The following is a 23074-nucleotide window of genomic DNA, read 5'->3' on the forward strand; positions in this document are numbered from 1 at the left end:
GCATAGTCTCAGGATAAGGGGTCGGCCATTTAAGACTGAGATGAGGAGGAATTTCTTCACTCAGAGGGTTGTGAATCTTTGGAATTCTCTGCCCCAGAGGGCTGTGGAGGCTCAGTCGATGAGTGAGTATATTCAAGGCTGAGATTAGTCCCACTCCCCTGCTCTTTCCCCATAGCCCTGCAATTTTTTCCTTTTCAAGTATTTATCCAATTCCCTTTTGAAAGTCACTGTTGAATCTGCTTCCACCACCCTTTCAGGCAGCGCGTTCCAGATCACAACAACTCACTGCGTGAAAACATTTCTTCTCATCTACCCACTGGATTTTTTTTGCCAATTATGTTAAATCTGTGTCCTCCAGTTACTGACCCTCCTGCCACTGGAAACAGTTTCTCCTGATTTACTTTATCAAACCCCCTCATAATTTTGAACACCTCTGTTAAATTTCACCATAACCTTCTCTGCTCCAAGAAGAACAATCCCAGCCTCGCCAGTCTTTCCACATAACCGACGTCCCTCATCCCAGCTAATTTAGTTTTATTGCTGCCCTTATTCTTTATGATCGAGAACTAACACTGTTACAGCGTATATATTGGGTGACTGAACAGTATCGTTTCTGACGGATATTAGGTTGTGTGCTTAAAAAAAATCCTAAAACAATGGGTGACAGGAGATTTATGAGGATGGAAAACTTTCGCTATGAGGAAAGATTGGATAAGCTGGAATAACAACAGAAAATGCTGGAAAAACTCAGCAGGCCAGGCAACATCCGTGGAGAGAGAAATAGAGTCAACGTTTCGGGTCATAACCCTTTGACTCTATTTCTCTCTCCACGGATGTTGCCTGGCCTGCTGAGTTTTTCCAGCATTTTCTGTTGTTGTTTCGGATATCCAGCATCTGCAGTATTTTGCTATCATACTTGGATAAGCTGGGGTTGTTTTCTTTGGAACAGAGGAGGCTGAGGGGAGATTTAATTGAGGTGTATAAAATTATGAGGGGCCCGGATAGAGTGGGCAGGAAGGACCTATTTCCCTTAGCAGAGAGGTCAATAACCAGGGGGCAGAGATTTAAAGTAATTGGGAGAAGGATTAGAGGGGAGTTGAGGAGAACTTTTTTCCCCCAGAGGGTGGTGGGGGTCTGGAACTCTCTGCCTGAAAGGGTGGTAGAGGCAGAAACCCTCATCGCATTTAAAAAGTACTTGGATATGCACTTGAAGTGCCTTAACCGACGGGGCTACGGACCAAAAAAGAAAGACTTGCATTTCTGTAGCGCCTTTCATGACCACCGGACGTCCCAAAGCGCTTTGCAGCCAATGAAGTACTTTTTGACGTGTAGTCACTGTTGTAATGTAACCAAGATTACACTGCTTGTAACCAAGAGCTGGAAAGTGGGATTAGGCTGGATGGCTCTCTTGGGCCGGCAGAGAAAGTTACATATCTTTACAGATGTGTCAAAAGAAAAATCACTGTAAATGTTTGTTTCTTTTCACTTTAACAGGTTTAATTATGGACTGCATATTATATCATGTCATCTAGTCGAAACAGGGAATTTGAGCGGCGTGCTGAGTACCTGCAGGCTGACCAGTGTATGCTACCGCCTTCCAGTGACGGCTCCATGGATAAGATCTGGTTCATCAAAGATGGCTGTGGTCTGGCCTGTGCCATCGTCACCTGGATGCTGATTCTCTATGCGGAGTTCGTGGTTATTTTTGTAATGCTTGTTCCAGCAAAGGACTTGGTGTACAGTATCATTAATGGGATTATCTTCAATGCACTGGCTTTCCTCGCTTTGGCTTCTCACTCTAGAGCAATGCTGACAGATCCTGTAAGTCACTCATTTTAATTATCTTCCATTTAATTTCAATGGTGTGGAGATGCCGGAGTTGGACTGGGGTGGACAAATGTAAGAAGTCACACAACACCAGGTTATAGTCCAACAGCTTTATTTGAAATCACAAGCTTTCGGAGCGCTGCTCCTTCTTCAGGTGAAGTGGAGAAATGCATAAAGACACCGCTTATATAGTCAGAGAATCATGTCAGATGTTTACAGGTAACCTTTCCAACTGCCATTTATCACACCTCGGCAGAGAGATAATCACAGCAGTCAAAGGTGTGAATGGTGTCCAAACAGGTCAGTCAGGGAAACATTACATCAAAGAACAATGAGGTGGGGTCACAAGGGGTCAAATATTGCAGATGCTGGGGTCTGTATGAAAAACAAAAAAACAGACAAAAAACATTTTTTTTGGCTGGAAATCACAGCAGGTCCGGCCGCATCTGTGTAGAGAGAACAAGCCAATGTCGACTCGAGTCTGGATGACCCTGCATCAGGTGGGGTTACATGTAGCGTGACATGAACCCAAGATCTCGGTTAAGGCCGTCCTCATGGGTGCGGAACTTGGCTATCAGTTTCTGCTCGACGATTTTGCGTTGTCGTGTGTCTCGAAGGCCACCTTGGAGAATGCTTACCCGAAGATCGGAGGCTGAATGTCCTTGACTGCTGAAGTGTTCCCCGACTGGGAGGGAACACTCCTGCCTGGTGATTGTTGCGCGGTGTCCGTTCATCCGTTGTCGCAGTGTCTGCATGGTCTCGCCGATGTACCATGCTCCGGGGCATCCTTTCCTGCAACGTATGAGGTAGACAACGTTGGCCGAGTCACATGAGTATGTACCATGTACCTGGTGGGTGGTGTCCTCACGTGTGATGATGGTATCTGTGTTGATGATCTGGCATGTCTTGCAGAGGTTGCTGTGGCAGGGTTGTGTGGTGTCGTGGTCGCTGTTTTCCTGAAAGCTGGGTAATTTGCTGCGAACGATGGTCTGTTTGAGGTTAGGCGGCTGTTTGAAAGCGAGTAGTGGAGGCGTGGGGATGGCCTTAGCGAGGTGTTCGTCGTCATCGATGACATGTTGAAGGCTGCGAAGAACATGGCGTAGTTTCTCCGCTCCGGGGAAGTACTGGACGACGAAGGGTACTCTGTTGGTTGTGTCCCGTGTTTGTCTTCTGAGGCGGTCTATGCGATTTTTTGCTGTGGCCCGTCGGAACTGTCGATCGACGAGTTGAGCGTCATATCCCGTTCTTACAAGGGCGTCTTTCAGTGTAGGTGTCCATCGCGTTCCTCCTCGTCTGAGCAGATCCTGTGTATTCGCAGGGCTTGTCCATAGGGGATGGCTTCTTTAACGTGGTTAGGGTGGAAGCTGGAGAAGTGAAGCATCGTGAGGTTGTCCGTGGGCTTGCGGTCGCATAGACCTCCTCAGAAGAAAAACACGGGACACAACCAACAGAGTACCCTTCGTCGTCCAGTACTTCCCCGGAGCGGAGAAACTACGCCATGTTCTTCGCAGCCTTCAACATGTCATCGATGACGACGAACACCTCGCTAAGGCCATCCCCACGCCTCCACTACTCGCTTTCAAACAGCCGCCTAACCTCAAACAGACCATCGTTCGCAGCAAATTACCCAGCTTTCAGGAAAACAGCGACCACGACACCACACAACCCTGCCACAGCAACCTCTGCAAGACATGCCAGATCATCAACACAGATACCATCATCACACGTGAGGACACCACCCACCAGGTACATGGTACATACTCATGTGACTCGGCCAACGTTGTCTACCTCATACGTTGCAGGAAAGGATGCCCCGGAGCATGGTACATCGGCGAGACCATGCAGACACTGCGACAACGGATGAACGGACACCGCGCAACAATCACCAGGCAGGAGTGTTCCCTCCCAGTCGGGGAACACTTCAGCAGTCAAGGACATTCAGCCTCCGATCTTCGGGTAAGCATTCTCCAAGGTGGCCTTCGAGACACACGACAACGCAAAATCGTCGAGCAGAAACTGATAGCCAAGTTCCGCACTCATGAGGACGGCCTCAACTGAGATCTTGGGTTCATGTCACGCTACATGTAACCCCACCTGATGCAGGGTCATCCAGACTCGAGTCGACATTGGCTTGTTCTCTCTACACAGATGCGGCCGGACCTGCTGTGATTTCCAGCCAAAAAAAATGTTTTTTGTCTTTTTTTGCTTCTCATACAGACCCCAGCATCTGCAATATTTGACCCCTTGTGACCCCACCTCATTGTTCTTTGATGTAATGTTTCCCTGACTGACCTGTTTGGACACCATTCACACCTTTGACTGCTGTGATTATCTCTCTGCCGAGGTGCGATAAATGGCAGTTGGAAAGGTTACCTGTAAACATCTGACATGATTCTCTGACTATATAAGCTGTGTCTTTATGCATTTCTCCACTTCACCTGAAGAAGGAGCAGCGCTCCGAAAGCTTGTGATTTCAAATAAAGCTGCTGGACTATAACCTGGTGTTGTGATTTCTTACATTTAATTTCAAGAAAGTGATAACTGCGCAGATCCAATGCCATTTTAATCCACCCTGATTTGCAGTCACCCCCTCCAGTGCCTTGACATCCTTCCTAAAATGTGGTGCCCAGAATTGGAGCTGAGGCCCAACCAGTGATTTATAAAGATTTAAGTTATTCTCTATACCTGAACTATCTTCCCCCTTGAGGGCCTCCCATTGCTTATTTACTGTTTTCCCTGCCAATCATTGTTTGCAATCCACCTGGGCCGGATCCCTGTTCCACTCACTGAAATAGGATCTCGTCCAGCTTGAGTATCTTCACCATTGAGTGTTCCTTGTCCCTCTCCATAACTGTGTTAAACCCAATGATATAACTCAATAAGCATTGTACAAGTGTCTATCCCAGCTAGAATAATGCCTTGTCAACAACAACTGCACCATGCATTTATATAGCTCCTTTTGTGTCGATTGGGCTTATACTCACTGGAGTTTAGAAGATTGAGAGGGGATCTCATCGAAACTTATAACATTCTGACAGGTCTGGACAAACTAGATGCAGGAAGGATGTTCCCGATTAGTCGGGGAGTCCAGAACCAGGGATCACAGTCTAAGGATAAGGGGTAGGCCATTTAGGACTGAGATGAGGAGGAATTTCTTCACCCAGAGAGTGGTGAACCTGTGGAATTCTCTGCCACAGAGGGCGGTGGAGGCCAGTTCATTAAATATATTCAAGAAAGAGTTAGATATATTTCTTAAGGCTGAAGGGATCAAGGGGTATGGGGAGAAAGCAGGGACAGGGTACTGAATTTGGATGATCAGCCATGGTCTCATTGAATGGCGGAGCAAGCTTGAAGGGCCGAATGGCCTACTCCTGCTCCTATCTTCTATGTTTCAATGTAGAAAAATGTCCCAAGGCGTCAAGTGTTATCAGGCTAAAATGGATGCTGAGCCAAGGAAGGCGACATTAGGAGGGGTTGGTCAAAGAGATGGGTTTTCAGGAGGATCATTAAGGAGGAGAAGTGGCAGAGGGGTTTAGGGAGGTGATTGTACTGAAGGCAGAGTCGCCAATGGTGGAGCAAAGGGAGGCGGATGCACACGAGGCTGGACTTGGGAGCAAAGCGTTCTCGGGAGGATTTTTAGGCTGAAGAAGGTTGCAGAGATGAGCGGGTGCAAGGCCAAGAAGGGATTTAAACGTGAGGATGAAAATGTAAAATTGGAGAAGTTGAGGGACCGGGAGCCAATGTAGGTGAGCGAGCACAGGGGGTGATGGGGAAACGGGACTTGGTGCGAGTTAGGACACGGGGCAGCAGAGTTTGGGATGAGCTGAAGTTTGTGGGAAATGGGAGGCCGGCCAGGAGAGCACTGGAACAATCGAGTGTGGAGGTGACAAAGGCATGGGTGAGGGTTTCAGCAGCAGATGGGCTGAGGCGGGGGCGGAGACGGGCGATGTTACCGAGGGAGAAGTCGTGGGCTTTGTGATGGAGAGGACATGGCGCCGAAAGCTCAGCTCCGAGTTGAATAGTATGCTGTTGATGCAAGTGGCTGGGGAGGGGATGGACTCGGCAAGAATACAGGGTTTGTGGTGGGATCAATTTCAAGAGCAGAAATCTAGATTTGTAGATTGTCATAAGATGTAAAATTAATTCACTAATCTCTGCTGTTGAGAAATAGGTGGTGTAATATCCACTTGGTTGTTAAATTTAATCTATTTGAGAAATCTCATGCTTCTCGCAAGATTACAATGCCTGTTAACTGTATGCAAATAAAACTCTTAACTATTGTTTTTCCTGCAAATCCCTATTGCTGTTTAAGTAATCGATCCGGTACAGCTCTTGTAGACTGACTAAAGCTGCAACCCCAGTCTGGGGTGTTCCTTTAAATCAGCAGAGGGTTTTCCACTGGAACGAGTCTGAGTAAATCTTTCTATTGTGCAGTCTCTGGAAACTAATAATTATAAATATGTATTATAACTGGAACAGATGAGCTACCACAGGGTTGGTAAAATCCAGCAAAATGCAGTGCGTAGTTAAGTCAAAGTATAAAGATGTGTCACGGAGAAAGCTGATTAGCAATCTTTATTTACATGACTGGTCTGCACTACTGTAACATAAGTGCAATGACATCTCCCCCACTGGCAAGTGAGCTGCTAAGGAAGGTCTCATGAACATAAAGAGCATGAGAATTAGGAGCAGGAGTCGGCCATTCGGCCCCTCGAGTCTGCTCCACCATTCAATAAGATCATGGCTGATCATCGACCTCAACTTCACTTTCCCGCCCAATCCCCATATCCCTCGATTCCCCAAGAGTCCAAAAATCTATCGATCTCAGCCTTGAATATACTCAACGATTCAGCATCCACAGCCCTCTGGGGCAGAGAATTCCAAAGATCCACAACCCTCTGAGTGAAGAAATTCCTCCTCATCTCAGTCCTAAATGGCCGACCCCTTATCCTGAGACTCTGCCCCCTGGTTCTAGACTCTCCAGCCAGGGGAAACAACCTCTCAGCATCTATCCTGTCAATCCCCCTCAGAATCTTGTATGTTTCAATGAGATCACCTCCCATTCTTCTAAACTCCGGAGAGTATAGGCCCAATCTACTCAATCTCTCCTCATAGGACAACCCTCTCATCCCAGGAACCAGTCTGGTGAACTAGATCAATCCAATTCATTCCACAATCGGTGCTCGTTAGCCAAGCTCGGCTGGGGCAGAAGTGAGGGTATTGCAGTTTGCCTCGCAGTCACGGGGTTATGGTGGGGAAATTGGCCATGATTCCTAATGCTAACTAGTGACCCATCCCGAGTTAGACTGTGTGTCAGGAATGAACTTGGCTGTTTATTTTCGGACTGCTCATCCCTTCCTTCCCAGCCTCACCCACCAGTCTGAGTGTGGCTGAGTGGCCTGCCAAGGCTCTATAGAAATGCAAGTTGTTGTTGAGGCTCACTCGTGTATAACAGCCTTATACCAGAGGTTGCCCAACTCCTGTGGAACTATAACCCAACAAGGAATCAGTGTCTTTAGAAGAGAAGGGAGGAAAGCAAATGAACGGGCAAGAGAGATTGTGGTTCTTTTGTTGCTGTACTGTGGAAACGAGTGCTGTTCCTTCCGTAAATAGTTAGTTGGGTATTGTGCGTAACGTTGGGGATTCATCAGTGGAGGTGTGCTCTGAGTGGACTGTGAGAATTATTGGAAGCAGCTAAGAGGTTTCTAATGGATCTCCTGGAACTCGCTAAAGTCTGAGGCAACATTGCTGTGCTGTTGATTCACTTTAGTTAGCTGTTTCTTGCCAAAATAACGAAGTTGTGCTGCTTAGAGATTTATATGATTTAAATCTCCTCTGCACTTCCTTGACGGCAACGTGCATTAATTTTCTCTCTTCCCAGTCACCATCCACATCCGAAAGCAGAGTAACCCTTCTCCCAGCCCGCCAATGCCGTTGTGCAACTTCCCTCGCTAGATCTGAGTCTCTCAAGATTCCCCCCCGATGGTTTGATTGACATCAAGAACTCACTGTCGGGAGGAGTTGTTGATGTAGACCCGTACGGTGCATCATCATGCTGTTGTGTTTTCCATCCAGCACTTCTCCTATTTTGAAGTTCTTGGGAGTAGTTATAATACGAGGGGGTACCCCACACACATGTTTATAACACTGCTCATGGTAAAACCGCTTGGAGCTTACGGCAAGTATGAACAGCTTTGCTCAGGACTTGCACTTTCAATATGAGTCGTTTGCAGTTGACCAAGATGCTTTAACTTGGAAATTCTTCTGATGAAATAGCCTTCTGTTAGCAACATTTTGCCACCTCAATAGTTTCAAAAATGTTTCACCTAATTTTAATTTTGTTAAATGTTCCTTGCACGGTGAAGAGAGCCTGCTCTTGTGCACCTTGTGAAAGGAGGGTGGGGGTGGGAGGAGAGAACAGGAAAAGTGGTTTCCTCATCTAGTGCAGGATTGTTGTGTATTTGTATCCAAACAAACCTGACCCTTCTGAGTTCATGTGTGATTTTGCTTTGCTTCGCAGTATTAAAATTGTATCGGCAATGGGTCTTGAAAACTCCAGGATGTATAGAGAGTCACGGAGCAATTGAGTACTGCCTATGCTGACTTTATGACATGAACAATTTGTCCATTCAGAGAATCATAAAAATTTACAGCACAGAAGGAGGCCATTCGGCCCATCATGTCTGTGCCGGCCGACAAAGAGCTCTCCAGCCTAATCCCACTTTCCAGCTCTTGGGCCGTAGCCCTGTAGGTTCCGGCACTTCAAGTGCATATCCAAGTACTTTTTAAATGTGATGAGGGTTTCTGCCTCTACCACCCTTTCAGGCAGTGAGTTCCAGACCCCCACCACCCTCTGGGTGAAAAAAGTTCTCCTCAACTCCCCTCTAATCCTTCTCCCAATTACTTTAAATCTCTGCCCCCTGGTTATTGACCTCTCTGCTAAGGGAAATAGGTCCTTCCTATCCACTCTATCTAGGCCCCTCATAATTGTATACACCTTTGGCACACTCTCAAAGTACGCATCCAATCAAAGCTAATATGGTTGCCTGCTATACTGTAGGAGAAAGGCTATTGTAGGGATATAAATCATTGGTTTTCAAACTGGGTTGCCTAGATCATAGGATCGTAGGGCTCGTTGGATCATCGGATCCCCCTCTATGTGCTTTAACTAGCACTGTTGCTGGGTGCGCGCAGTTTTCTGTAACGTTGGCTAAGTTGAACAGTACAAGGCCGATGAGGTCAAGCTGGGAGCAGGATCAGGAAGAGGCAAAGCTGAAGAATGGCCACAATTACTCAGGCCAGAAATCTGACATGTCTCCACCTTGCAGTATTCCGTGATTCCCTCCTATCACCAAATTGTTGTACGAGTATCATCTGGTTTCCCTTGTATCATTCATTGATAAAATGCCGTGGCCTGAACAAAGGGTCTGGTACCCAGATAAACTCGACATTTTTAGTATAAAAATAATGTGGAATATTGGCACTCTGATGTATTAAAAAGCTGCCTTTTGTTGAGCTGCTGCATCCAGCACGCCACAGGGTTTGACTCCTGCGAGAGTGATCATTATTCAAGCAAATGCCAGCTGCAATATCTAGGGCGACAGCATATTGCTTTTGGGAGTTTGGGGCTAGGATACTGGCAATGTGACATTTAGATTTCTTGTATTCAGCACCATGTGCTCTATCCAGTTCTTTTAAATGTCGCAGCATTACGTACAGAGTAAGCAGGCACTATATGCAACATCTGCCATTGTGTAGTACAGTAGTTGGAGCCGGGTTAAATACAGGAAAATAATCCTTTTGGATTTTTTGAGCAAAAAATGGCTCCTCTGCTTTTTCTTCAAATTGCTTACTTAACGTTACTGGGTAAATCGAGTTGTTTTGGAACCAATAAAACTGCATTACATAATACACCATTTTTAAAATTGATGTTTTCTTGCTAGATCTCGACCCCCTCGAACAGTTTTAAGACAGCTTAATATTTTTGTTAGCAATATCTGACCTTTTCTTCCCCCCCCCCCCCCTCCCACCCCGGATATTCGTTTAGTTTACCCTTCCTTCTCCCCCCGGATATTTCCTTGTTCCCTGCAATGATTCGTGCAGGGATAAATTCTCTGTGGTCAGCAGCTGTCAAGGTGACCCTTGATGAGCTGCGCAGCCATGAGCACAGCCGAGCCTAATCCTTTTGTCCCCTAGTGTCCACACACTCCTTCCAGCGTGCATTATTGAACAGCAGTTAGGTTTTCATCAGCTTGGCACAGACCAGGAATTGTACCCCAGACGTTCTTGATCTGTAGGGTTCAGTATTACTGGATATGGAGCATTTTCACTCAGTGATGAGGTGGGGCCCTTTCAAAAACACTCGGTCAAACCCCTCGAAACAATACATCAATGACTTAGATGAGGGAATGAAGAGTTAAATATCCAAATTTGCAGATGACACTAAGTTGGGAGGGGCTACCTGCTGTGTGGTGGGAGCAGTAAGTTGCAAAGGGACATAGGCCAACTAAGTGAGTTGGCAAAACTATAGCAGGTGGAGATAAGTGTAGGGAAGTGAGAGATTATACACTTTGGCTTTGAGAAAGACAAATTGGAATATTTTCTTAATGGTGTGAAAGTAGGCGTTGTGGAGGAGCAATGGGATTTAGGAATCCATGTACACAAATTGCTAAAAGCTAGTGGACCGGTACACAATGTACTCAAAAAGGCGATTGGAATGTTGGCCTTTATCTCAATGGGGCTGGAATGCAAAGGGGAGGAACTGAGGCTTCACTTGCACAGAGCCTTGGTCGGACTGTATCTGGAGCACTGCATTCCGTTTTAGGCTCCAAATCGCAGGAAAGGTGTACAGTATTGGCCATGGCAGGGGTACAGCGCAGATTAGCCAGAATGAAGTCGGGGTTAAATTGAGGACAGGTTGCATAAACTTGGCTTGTATTCCCTTGAGTATAGAAGGTTGGATCTGTGATCTCATTGAGGTGTTTAAAATGATAAAGGGCTTTGATAGGTTAGATACAGAAAGGAATTCCTCTGGTGGGGGAATCCAGAACAAGGGGCATGATCTTAATATTTTAGCTAGGCTGTTTGTGAAAAGTCTTTCCTGATTTCACTCCTAAAAGGTAGTGGAAATCTGGAACTCGCTCCCCCAATAGGTTGCGTATGCCGGGTCAGTTGAAATCTTCAAGGCTGAGCGATAGATTTTTGTTACGCTAGGGTGTCCCGGGGTATGCAACGGAGTTGAGGTACAGATCGGCCACGGTCTCGTTGCATGGGAGAACAGGCTTGAGGGGCTGAATGGCCTACTCCTGTTCCTATGACACATTTGCAGAATCCTTATCTCGAGGGCAACTAGGGATAGGCAATAAATGCTGGCCTTGCGAGCGATGCCCACATCCCAGGAATGAATATAAAAAAAAATCTTCTCAATTAGTGTAGTGAGATTTCATGGTGTTGTGCTCTCGAGATCAAATGCGATGTATGAGTTAGTAATGCAGTGGGTCTTCAGCCAGTTGTAAGAACATAAGAACATAAGAAATAGGAGCAGGAGTAGGCCAATCGGCCCCTCGAGCCTGCTCCGCCATTCAATAAGATCATGGCTGATCCGATCCTAACCGCCAATCCTTCCTGTTAATTGAGATTAAAAAAACATTTCACAAGACAATATTTACATTAACAGCCTAGATTTGCTTGCACTTAAAGAAGTTGGGTGATTTAATGAACGATAAAGCCCTATTCATTAAATTGAGTGCTCAGCATCTTACAAAACTGATCAATTTAAACCACAGCCTTGGAAATAAATGTCATGTGCATTCTATCCCTTCCTTTGGTCCTCAGGCAGCTAGCTCTGTTTATCAAGGCTCAAACATTATCTGATCCCCTTCCATTTATTTTTCTGTAACTGCATAATAGAATATCTGAACCTATGATACTGTTTCTCAAAGTCCTCGTCTTCGAGGCAGTGCAACAAAGGTTCACTAGATTGCTCCCTGGGATGAGAGGGTTGTCCTATGAGGAGAGATTGAGTAGATTGGGCCGATACTCTCTGGAGTTTAGAAGAATGAGAGGTGATCTCATTGAAACATGTAAGATTCTGAGGGGGATTGACAGGGTAGATGCTGAGAGGTCGTTTCCCTGGCTGGAGAGTCTAGAACTAGGGGTCACAGTCTCAGGATAAGGGGTTGGACATTAAAGACTGAGATGAGGAGGAATTTCTTCACTGAGGTTTGTGAATCTTTGTCTCTACCCCAGAGGGCTGTGGATGCTGAATCGTTGAGTATATTCAAGGCTGAGATCGATAGATTTTTGGACTCTAGGGGAACCGAGGGATATGGGGATCGGGCGGGAAAGTGGAGTTGAGGTCGAAGATCAGCCATGATCTTATTGAATGGCGGAGCAGGCTCGAGGGGCCGAATGGCCGACTCCTGCTCCTAATTCTTATGCTTTTGCATTCAGTTCTCTTTGTTCTTTCAACCATGTCCTTAAATGTTCATTTGCTGAGCGTTCATGCTCATTACTCTGAGAGCTTGTGTTCTTGTATATAAGCTACCAACAGATCTGCTTCTGGAGCCAACAGATGTCCAGTCTAAAACAGGCCGTGAGAGGGAGGGGTTAGTGCCAAATGCACCAGGTATGGTTACGGTCCGATCCAGTTGTACAGATCGAGTGTTCGTGTCGGTGATGTGACTTTTTCTATGTTCTGAGAAGGAATAGTGAAAATTTGTAATTACTAAAATTTTGCCACAACTTTATTTTTAACCTATTTCTAGTTGGTTACACTCATTCCGTAATTTCTAGCCAAAGCCACAGTCTTAAGGGTTTATTATACCTCCTGTCAGAGATCACGTTTAATCCCGTAAATCAAACTACACTGACCTGTTTCTGGTCGACCCCTGGCCTTGTGACAGCTGCTTCATTTGGGCGGATAAAGGTAGCTTCCGGTTTGTTAGGAGCAAGGGCTTTCTAATGGGAGTCCAAGGGACATCTGAGATAAAGCCTAAAAATGTAACACTGGCTTATACATCATAGTCCTTGTGGAATTGGTAACTTAATTTGATAGTTATTGCATTCTACTTTTTAAAAAAAAAAAAAAAAGAATCCTTGGGGGTTGGGGAGGAAAGTGACGATCTAGATTTGTTTTATACATATCTTGCATGCTCATTTTGTAAGTGACATTAATCTCTGTCCAGTTGACATGTTCAGTGCAATGCTGTGCTGTTTTTATTCAAGGTGGGTTTTCTTTGCACTGTGTAGCACTTGCAGTATTGCATAAGAACATAAGAATTAGGAGCAGGAGTCGGCCATACGGCCCCTCGAGCCTGCTCCGCCATTCAATAAGATCATGGCTGATCTTCGACCTCATCTCCACTTTCCCGCCCGATCCCCATATCCCTCGATTCCCCAAGAGTGCAAAAATCTATCGATCTCAGCCTTGAATATACTCAACGATTCAGCATCCACAGCCCTCTGGGGCAGAGAATTCCAAAGATTCACAACCCTCTGAGTGAAGAAATTCCTCCTCATCGCAGTCTTAAATGGCCGCCCCCTTATCCTGAGACTGTGACCCCTGGTTCTAGACTCTCCAGCCAGGGGGAAACAACCTCTCAGCATCTACCCTGTCAATCCCCCTCAGAATCTGATATGTTTCAATGAGATCACCTCTCATTCTTCTAAACTCCAGAGAGTCTCGGCCCAATCGACTCGATCGGTTATTCTCCATGCAGTACTGTAACATTCCAAGCTGTCCCTTGGAATGCAGTAAGGTACCAGTTGTCTTGTGCTAACCTGCTGTTGTGCACTATTCACTGTTTGTTTGGCAGGGTGCAGTACCAAAAGGGAATGCCACTAAAGAGTTCATTGAAAGTTTACAGCTGAAGCCGGGCCAGGTGGTGTATAAATGCCCCAAGTGCTGCAGCATCAAGCCGGAGCGAGCACATCATTGCAGGTAAAGACAACAATCGTGTGAAACTGCATTCTCTCTAAATCCACTTTCAGGATTGTACTGGTGTCTTTTTTTTGTACATCTAGAAACTAATGACTTTGGGTGAGCAACCCTGTCACATCGTTCTGAATGATGCCACCAGTTGGTTACAGTGACAATTTATTGATGACCGACAGAAATCAACACATTAGTGTTTAAGCAATAGTTTACAGCATCAAACAAGACTTGGATCACCCGTTCAACACTGGACAGAGAAGCGTGCGTTGATGGTTGAGTTCCCACTCTTCTCTCCTGGGTCTTCTGTCTCTGTCTTTTCCTTGCTCGTGCAGCCCCCTTTTATACTTTGTTTCTTGGGGGCTCGCACCCCTGCTAGCCAGTCTCTTCCTGTTGCACGTGTTCTTTTGACCTCGTTACCTTAATATCGCTTGATCTCTGGCCCAGACAGCCTAACAGTCTTGAAACCAGGATGTTCTGCTCTCCCAATCTCTCTAATTGGGATGCAGTTAACAGGTAACGAGGTCTAATGCACGTAACACACGCACACAGACCAAGCTTCTGCAAAAACAGGCCTTTCCAACAAAAAAACAGCTTTGGCAAGGATCAGCACTCGGTAATTATCAGTATAAAAGTTAACCCTTTTAAAAACTGATCACTTACAACAACAAAAACTGGTAAGTGGAATTCCATGGTTAAAATAGAAATAAGGCAAAATTACCCATTTGAGTGACGAAGTCTCTTAATTCTAGATTCATTATGGTGTACGACATATTGTAATAAGAACTGTTAAGGTAGAAAGTAAATGAAAAGAAGGCTTGGAAAATTCACGTCTGTTTGATGTACCTGTTAAATGTAAGTGACCCTGGATGTGCCGTAGCATTAACATTCCTTCGACTTGACACAGGCTGCAATAAGTTCAAGTCATTTTGGTTTGTATTCCCTCTTCACGATCCAACAGCTCCTCTTTGTAACTATTTATGGCCTCCAAGAGCTCGGAGTTTTACAGATCCCTTATTCCCAGCCAGAAAATAGGCCGCTCATTAATGGTGTGAACTTTAGTCACTGCACTAAAATAGCAGAAAATAAATTGTAGGTCAGTCACGGGGCTAGTTGACCACCTGCTTTTGACATACAGCAGTATATTGGAGATGCTCTAATCTTGAAACGGGAAAATACTTCACTCCAGTCCAATGTTCCCTTTATTTTTTGGGGTGGTGCGCCTGCACGGCCCCTTTAAGGGGCTGCGGAGCCCATTCAAAATAGCGCGCATGTGCGATGTTTTCTATTTAAAAGCAGGTGATCGGCTGCGCGGGTGCTGCAGAGTGCTGTGCGACCGCACAGCTTAAAGGGAACGTTGGTCCAAACATTCGTTTTGCTTCTAAAGCGTTCAAATGAAAAACTAGGCTGCATCCATATTGTGGCATTTTGAATTGGGTGGAATAAGATACCTAAAGTCAATTAAGACCAACACTTCCGAGGAACAAATTACATAACAAACTACTTATTACACATCATCCGTGATAAAACTGCATGTTTTTTTAAATTCACACTGCAAAAGACACGAGGAACAGTTTTTAACCTCTTGAGTAACACCAATAATATTTTCTTAAGATGCTGGGTAAGGGAAGACCATCTGGTCTGTACAAAATCGACTTGCTGAAGCCATGTTGCATCTGGTTTCCCAGCGTAGCCTTTTTAAGTGGCAATGCTCCCTTTTCTCCTTCAAACACTTTCTCATTGTTTCCATTGACTCGACTCTGAAGATACCGCTATTGACGGATTCGTTTCATGGTGCTTGACTCAGCAGAAAGGTTACTGTGTGCACAATAGAACAGTGAGTGGACTGAAATGGAGCTTTAACTATTTTCTTGGTTATTCTATTGGAACCTAATCTTAATGGAGAAGGAAGGGAGGGAGTGACCGTGTCAGTGAGGCGCTCCAAAGCAAATCTAGTCTAGATCCAAGTCGGCAGAATTCAGTTGTGTCCGAGTGCACGCCAAAGCGTGGTATCTTTTTCCCGCAGCCCCTCGCCAGCAACAACCTATTATTTTAGGCTTTCCCTCATGCCAGCAAGCCACTCCAATAGGATACAATTGTTTTGGGATATGGGGATCGGGCGGGAAAGGTCTAAGATCAGCCATGATCTTATTGAATGGCGGAGCAGGCTCGAGGGGCCGTGTGGCCGACTCCTGCTCCTAATTCTTGTGTTTTTGTTATGAGGAGCTGCATTTTAGCCCGACCTTGGTGCCAATCTGGGCGCACCCACTCTGGTCAATGCTAGCTGAGTACACACAAGGAAGTATGAGAAAGATCAACACTAAATTGCAAGAAGACTGACCTTTACACCGTTTCTGATGTAGGTGTGGGGAAGGGAGCAGAAAAGTTCCGCGGGGGTGGGGGAAATACACATGTTTTAACTTAAAAAAAATCTTTTCCAACTTTTCTTCTCGTTCAGGGCCACTAGAATGGTAGGTATCACATTGGCTGTTGAGTAGTTGTAAGAAATTCTGATTAAATGACTGGTGTTTCTCTTTTTAAAAAAAAAACATATTCAAAATTGCTTTTCAGTGTATGCAAGAGATGTATTCGAAAGATGGATCACCACTGCCCCTGGGTTAACAACTGTGTGGGAGAGAATAACCAGAAGTACTTTGTGTTGTTTACAGTAAGTTCTGCTAGTAGCATGTGTGTGTTTTAAATACTTGAAGAAGCCAAGGACATTCTTGTTCAAACATAGGCTTCTCGTTTTGATTTCCATGGCATTGCGAGCTCTGCGAAGTTGCCTCATCCACCCTGAGCTGCACTAACACCCGTACTGTTGTTACTGTTGCCGAATTCAGGGATGCGTTTACGCTGTTGTACCTCCAGCCTCCTATTGGTCGCAAACACTCTGCACCGCATGTTTGCTGAGTGAGTGTGCAGGGAAGCCACGCATTCTCCTGCTTTGTGTCTACGTGCAAGACCCTAGTAGGTGCTGTCTTATTCCTAATGGCACCCTCATGGCGTAAGCTGGTTGCAGGTAAATGCAGCAAGGCCCATCTGCCTTATTTGTGCCACTTAACCTGGTGCAGAAACTAGCTTGAAAAGCTGAGCATTCCCCCCCGCCCCAGTTTTATAGAATCATAGAATAGTACAGCACAGAAGGAGGCCATTCGAAGAGCAATCCAGTTCCACTCCCCCGCTCTTTCCCCACATCCCTGCAATTTTTTCTCCTTCATGTATTTATCCAATTCCCTTTTGAAGGCTCCTATTGAATCTGCCTCCACCGCCCTATCAGGCAGTGCATTCCAAATCCTAACCACTCGCTGCGTAAAAAAGTTTTTCCTCCTGTTGCCTCTGGTTCTTTGCCAATCACCTTAAATCTGTGCCCTCTCGTTATCGACCCTTCAACCATTGGAAACAGTTTCTCTTTATTTACTAATCTCATCAGATATATAGGTAAAAGTTGGATAGCCAGGTGGTGAAGGATAGAACACTAAAGCCTAGTTTTCAGTCGCTTACAAGCCTTTATTTACAGAGAGGCACACATTACATACAGTGCACCCCCGAGGTGAGCTCTCTTCCCCTTCCCGAGTCTGATCTCTTGTATAGGAACACACGGTGCACCCCCCGAGGTGAGCTCGCTCCCCTTCCCGAGTCTGATCTCTTGTATAGGAACACACTGTGCACCCCCGAGGTGAGCTCGCTCCCCTTCCCGAGTCTGATCTCTTGTGTAGGAACACCCGGTGCACCCCCGAGGTGAGCTCTCTCCCCTTCCCGAGTCTGATCTCTTGTATAGGAACACCCGGTGCACCCCCCGAGGTGAGCTCTCTCCCCTTCCCGAGTCTGATCTCTTGTATAGGAACACCCGGTGCACCCCCGAGGTGAGCTCTCTCCCCTTCCCGAGTCTGATCTCTTGTATAGGAACACACGGTGCACCCCCGAGGTGAGCTCGCTCCCCTTCCCGAGTCTGATCTCTTGTATAGGAACACACGGTGCACCCCCCGAGGTGAGCTCTCTCCCCTTCCCGAGTCTGATCTCTTGTATAGGAACACCCGGTGCACCCCCGAGGTGAGCTCTCTCCCCTTCCCGAGTCTGATCTCTTGTATAGGAACACACGGTGCACCCCCGAGGTGAGCTCGCTCCCCTTCCCGAGTCTGATCTCTTGTATAGGAACACACGGTGCACCCCCCGAGGTGAGCTCGCTCCCCTTCCCGAGTCTGATCCCTTGTATAGGAACACCCGGTGCACCCCCGAGGTGAGCTCTCTCCCCTTCCCGAGTCTGATCTCTTGTATAGGAACACACGGTGCACCCCCGAGGTGAGCTCGCTCCCCTTCCCGAGTCTGATTCCTTGTATAGGAACACACGGTGCACCCCCCGAGGTGAGCTCTCTCCCCTTCCCGAGTCTGATCCCTTGTATAGGAACACACGGTGCACCCCCGAGGTGAGCTCTCTCCCCTTCCCGAGTCTGATCCCTTGTATAGGAACACACGGTGCACCCCCCGAGGTGAGCTCTCTCCCCTTCCCGAGTCTGATCCCTTGTATAGGAACACACGGTGCACCCCCGAGGTGAGCTCTCTCCCCTTCCCGAGTCTGATCTCTTGTATAGGAACACACGGTGCACCCCCCGAGGTGAGCTCTCTCCCCTTCCCGAGTCTGATTTCTTGTATAGGAACACACGGTGCACCCCCGAGGTGAGCTCGCTCCCCTTCCCGAGTCTGATCTCTTGTATAGGAACACACGGTGCACCCCCGAGGTGAGCTCTCTCCCCTTCCCGAGTCTGATCCCTTGTATAGGAACACCCGGTGCACCCCCCGAGGTGAGCTCGCTCCCCTTCCCGAGTCTGATCTCTTGTATAGGAACACACGATGCACCCGCGAGGTGAGCTCGCTCCCCTTCCCGAGTCTGATTCCTTGTATAGGAACACACGGTGCACCCCCGAGGTGAGCTCGCTCCCCTTCCCGAGTCTGATCTCTTGTATAGGAACACCCGGTGCACCCCCCGAGGTGAGCTCTCTCCCCTTCCCGAGTCTGATCCCTTGTATAGGAACACCCGGTGCACCCCCCGAGGTGAGCTCTCTCCCCTTCCCGAGTCTGATCTCTTGTATAGGAACACACGGTGCACCCCCCGAGGTGAGCTCGCTCCCCTTCCCGAGTCTGATCCCTTGCATAGGAACACACGGTGCACCCCCGAGGTGAGCTCTCTCCCCTTCCCGAGTCTGATTCCTTGTATAGGAACACACGGTGCACCCCCGAGGTGAGCTCGCTCCCCTTCCCGAGTCTGATCCCTTGTATAGGAACACACGGTGCACCCCCCGAGGTGAGCTCTCTCCCCTTCCCGAGTCTGATCTCTTGTATAGAAACACCCGGTGCACCCCCGAGGTGAGCTCTCTCCCCTTCCCGAGTCTGATCTCTTGTATAGGAACACACGGTGCACCCCCCGAGGTGAGCTCTCTCCCCTTCCCGAGTCTGATCCCTTGTATAGGAACACACGGTGCACCCCCGAGGTGAGCTCGCTCCCCTTCCCGAGTCTGATCTCTTGTATAGGAACACACGGTGCACCCTCCGAGGTGAGCTCGCTCCCCTTCCCGAGTCTGATCCCTTGTATAGGAACACACGGTGCACCCCCGAGGTGAGCTCTCTCCCCTTCCCGAGTCTGATCCCTTGTATAGGAACACGTGGTGCACCCCCGAGGTGAGCTCTCTCCCCTTCCCGAGTCTGATCCCTTGTATAGGAACACACGGTGCACCCCCGAGGTGAGCTCTCTTCCCTTCCCGAGTCTGATCTCTTGTGTAGGAACACCCGGTGCACCCCCGAGGTGAGCTCTCTCCCCTTCCCGAGTCTGATCTCTTGTATAGGAACACCCGGTGCACCCCCCGAGGTGAGCTCTCTCCCCTTCCCGAGTCTGATCTCTTGTATAGGAACACCCGGTGCACCCCCGAGGTGAGCTCTCTCCCCTTCCCGAGTCTGATCTCTTGTATAGGAACACACGGTGCACCCCCGAGGTGAGCTCGCTCCCCTTCCCGAGTCTGATCTCTTGTATAGGAACACACGGTGCACCCCCCGAGGTGAGCTCTCTCCCCTTCCCGAGTCTGATCTCTTGTATAGGAACACCCGGTGCACCCCCGAGGTGAGCTCTCTCCCCTTCCCGAGTCTGATCTCTTGTATAGGAACACACGGTGCACCCCCGAGGTGAGCTCGCTCCCCTTCCCGAGTCTGATCTCTTGTATAGGAACACACGGTGCACCCCCCGAGGTGAGCTCGCTCCCCTTCCCGAGTCTGATCCCTTGTATAGGAACACCCGGTGCACCCCCGAGGTGAGCTCTCTCCCCTTCCCGAGTCTGATCTCTTGTATAGGAACACACGGTGCACCCCCGAGGTGAGCTCGCTCCCCTTCCCGAGTCTGATCTCTTGTATAGGAACACACGATGCACCCCCGAGGTGAGCTCGCTCCCCTTCCCGAGTCTGATTCCTTGTATAGGAACACACGGTGCACCCCCGAGGTGAGCTCGCTCCCCTTCCCGAGTCTGATCTCTTGTATAGGAACACCCGGTGCACCCCCCGAGGTGAGCTCTCTCCCCTTCCCGAGTCTGATCCCTTGTATAGGAACACCCGGTGCACCCCCCGAGGTGAGCTCTCTCCCCTTCCCGAGTCTGATCTCTTGTATAGGAACACACGGTGCACCCCCCGAGGTGAGCTCGCTCCCCTTCCCGAGTCTGATCCCTTGCATAGGAACACACGGTGCACCCCCGAGGTGAGCTCTCTCCCCTTCCCGAGTCTGATTCCTTGTATAGGAACACACGGTGCACCCCCGAGGTGAGCTCGCTCCCCTTCCCGAGTCTGATCCCTTGTATAGGAACACACGGTGCACCCCCCGAGGTGAGCTCTCTCCCCTTCCCGAGTCTGATCTCTTGTATAGGAACACACGGTGCACCCCCCGAGGTGAGCTCTCTCCCCTTCCCGAGTCTGATCCCTTGTATAGGAACACACGGTGCACCCCCGAGGTGAGCTCGCTCCCCTTCCCGAGTCTGATCTCTTGTATAGGAACACACGGTGCACCCCCCGAGGTGAGCTCGCTCCCCTTCCCGAGTCTGATCCCTTGTATAGGAACACACGGTGCACCCCCGAGGTGAGCTCTCTCCCCTTCCCGAGTCTGATCCCTTGTATAGGAACACGTGGTGCACCCCCGAGGTGAGCTCTCTCCCCTTCCCGAGTCTGATCCCTTGTATAGGAACACACGGTGCACCCCCGAGGTGAGCTCTCTCCCCTTCCCGAGTCTGATCTCTTGTATAGGAACATACGGTGCACCCCCGAGGTGAGCTCGCTCCCCTTCCCGAGTCTGATTCCTTGTATAGGAACACACGGTGCACCCCCCGAGGTGAGCTCGCTCCCCTTCCCGAGTCTGATTCCTTGTATAGGAACACACGGTGCACCCCCCGAGGTGAGCTCGCTCCCCTTCCCGAGTCTGATTCCTTGTATAGGAACACCCGGTGCACCCCCGAGGTGAGCTCGCTCCCCTTCCCGAGTCTGATCTCTTGTATAGGAACACCCGGTGCACCCCCGAGGTGAGCTCGCTCCCCTTCCCGAGTCTGATCTCTTGTATAGGAACACACGGTGCACCCCCGAGGTGAGCTCTCTCCCCTTCCTGAGTCTGATCCCTTGTATAGGAACACCTGGTGCACCCCCCGAGGTGAGCTCGCTCCCCTTCCCGAGTCTGATCCCTTGTATAGGAACACACGGTGCACCCCCCGAGGTGAGCTCGCTCCCCTTCCCGAGTCTGATCTCTTGTATAGGAACACACGGTGCACCCCCGAGGTGAGCTCTCTCCCCTTCCCGAGTCTGATCTCTTGTATAGGAACACCCGGTGCACCCCCCGAGGTGAGCTCGCTCCCCTTCCCGAGTCTGATCCCTTGTATAGGAACACACGGTGCACCCCCCGAGGTGAGCTCTCTCCCCTTCCCGAGTCTGATCTCTTGTATAGAAACACCCGGTGCACCCCCGAGGTGAGCTCTCTCCCCTTCCCGAGTCTGATCTCTTGTATAGGAACACACGGTGCACCCCCCGAGGTGAGCTCTCTCCCCTTCCCGAGTCTGATCCCTTGTATAGGAACACACGGTGCACCCCCGAGGTGAGCTCGCTCCCCTTCCCGAGTCTGATCTCTTGTATAGGAACACACGGTGCACCCCCCGAGGTGAGCTCGCTCCCCTTCCCGAGTCTGATCCCTTGTATAGGAACACACGGTGCACCCACCGAGGTGAGCTCGCTCCCCTTCCCGAGTCTGATCTCTTGTATAGGAACACACGGTGCACCCCCCGAGGTGAGCTCGCTCCCCTTCCCGAGTCTGATCCCTTGTATAGGAACACCCGGTGCACCCCCGAGGTGAGCTCTCTCCCCTTCCCGAGTCTGATCTCTTGTATAGGAACACACGGTGCACCCCCGAGGTGAGCTCGCTCCCCTTCCCGAGTCTGATTCCTTGTATAGGAACACACGGTGCACCCCCCGAGGTGAGCTCTCTCCCCTTCCCGAGTCTGATCCCTTGTATAGGAACACACGGTGCACCCCCGAGGTGAGCTCTCTCCCCTTCCCGAGTCTGATCCCTTGTATAGGAACACACGGTGCACCCCCCGAGGTGAGCTCTCTCCCCTTCCCGAGTCTGATCCCTTGTATAGGAACACACGGTGCACCCCCGAGGTGAGCTCTCTCCCCTTCCCGAGTCTGATCTCTTGTATAGGAACACACGGTGCACCCCCCGAGGTGAGCTCTCTCCCCTTCCCGAGTCTGATTTCTTGTATAGGAACACACGGTGCACCCCCGAGGTGAGCTCGCTCCCCTTCCCGAGTCTGATCTCTTGTATAGGAACACACGGTGCACCCCCGAGGTGAGCTCTCTCCCCTTCCCGAGTCTGATCCCTTGTATAGGAACACCCGGTGCACCCCCCGAGGTGAGCTCGCTCCCCTTCCCGAGTCTGATCTCTTGTATAGGAACACACGATGCACCCGCGAGGTGAGCTCGCTCCCCTTCCCGAGTCTGATTCCTTGTATAGGAACACACGGTGCACCCCCGAGGTGAGCTCGCTCCCCTTCCCGAGTCTGATCTCTTGTATAGGAACACCCGGTGCACCCCCCGAGGTGAGCTCTCTCCCCTTCCCGAGTCTGATCCCTTGTATAGGAACACCCGGTGCACCCCCCGAGGTGAGCTCTCTCCCCTTCCCGAGTCTGATCTCTTGTATAGGAACACACGGTGCACCCCCCGAGGTGAGCTCGCTCCCCTTCCCGAGTCTGATCCCTTGCATAGGAACACACGGTGCACCCCCGAGGTGAGCTCTCTCCCCTT

The 23074-nt window shown here is 49.2% G+C and overlaps 1 protein-coding gene across 5 annotated transcripts in view; it reads left to right on the forward strand.

Annotated features, from left to right (window-relative positions):
• The window catches only part of LOC147117905 (palmitoyltransferase ZDHHC3), an 85421-nt gene that overhangs the window by 6058 nt on the left and 56289 nt on the right, over nt 1–23074 (forward strand). For all 5 annotated transcript variants that reach the window (XM_085989310.1, XM_085989306.1, XM_085989309.1 and 2 more), the window contains 3 exons: nt 1495–1821; nt 13644–13768; nt 16331–16427. In XM_085989310.1, coding sequence (XP_085845436.1) covers nt 1522–1821; nt 13644–13768; nt 16331–16427 — 522 coding nt within the window. In that variant the 5' untranslated portion in view covers nt 1495–1521. The remainder of the gene's footprint in view (nt 1–1494; nt 1822–13643; nt 13769–16330; nt 16428–23074) is intronic.

This window comes from Somniosus microcephalus, chromosome 5, assembly GCF_052327205.1.
Source record: "Somniosus microcephalus isolate GS21.2 chromosome 5, FLI_Smic_1.0, whole genome shotgun sequence".
NCBI classification, from domain to species: domain Eukaryota; kingdom Metazoa; phylum Chordata; class Chondrichthyes; order Squaliformes; family Somniosidae; genus Somniosus; species Somniosus microcephalus.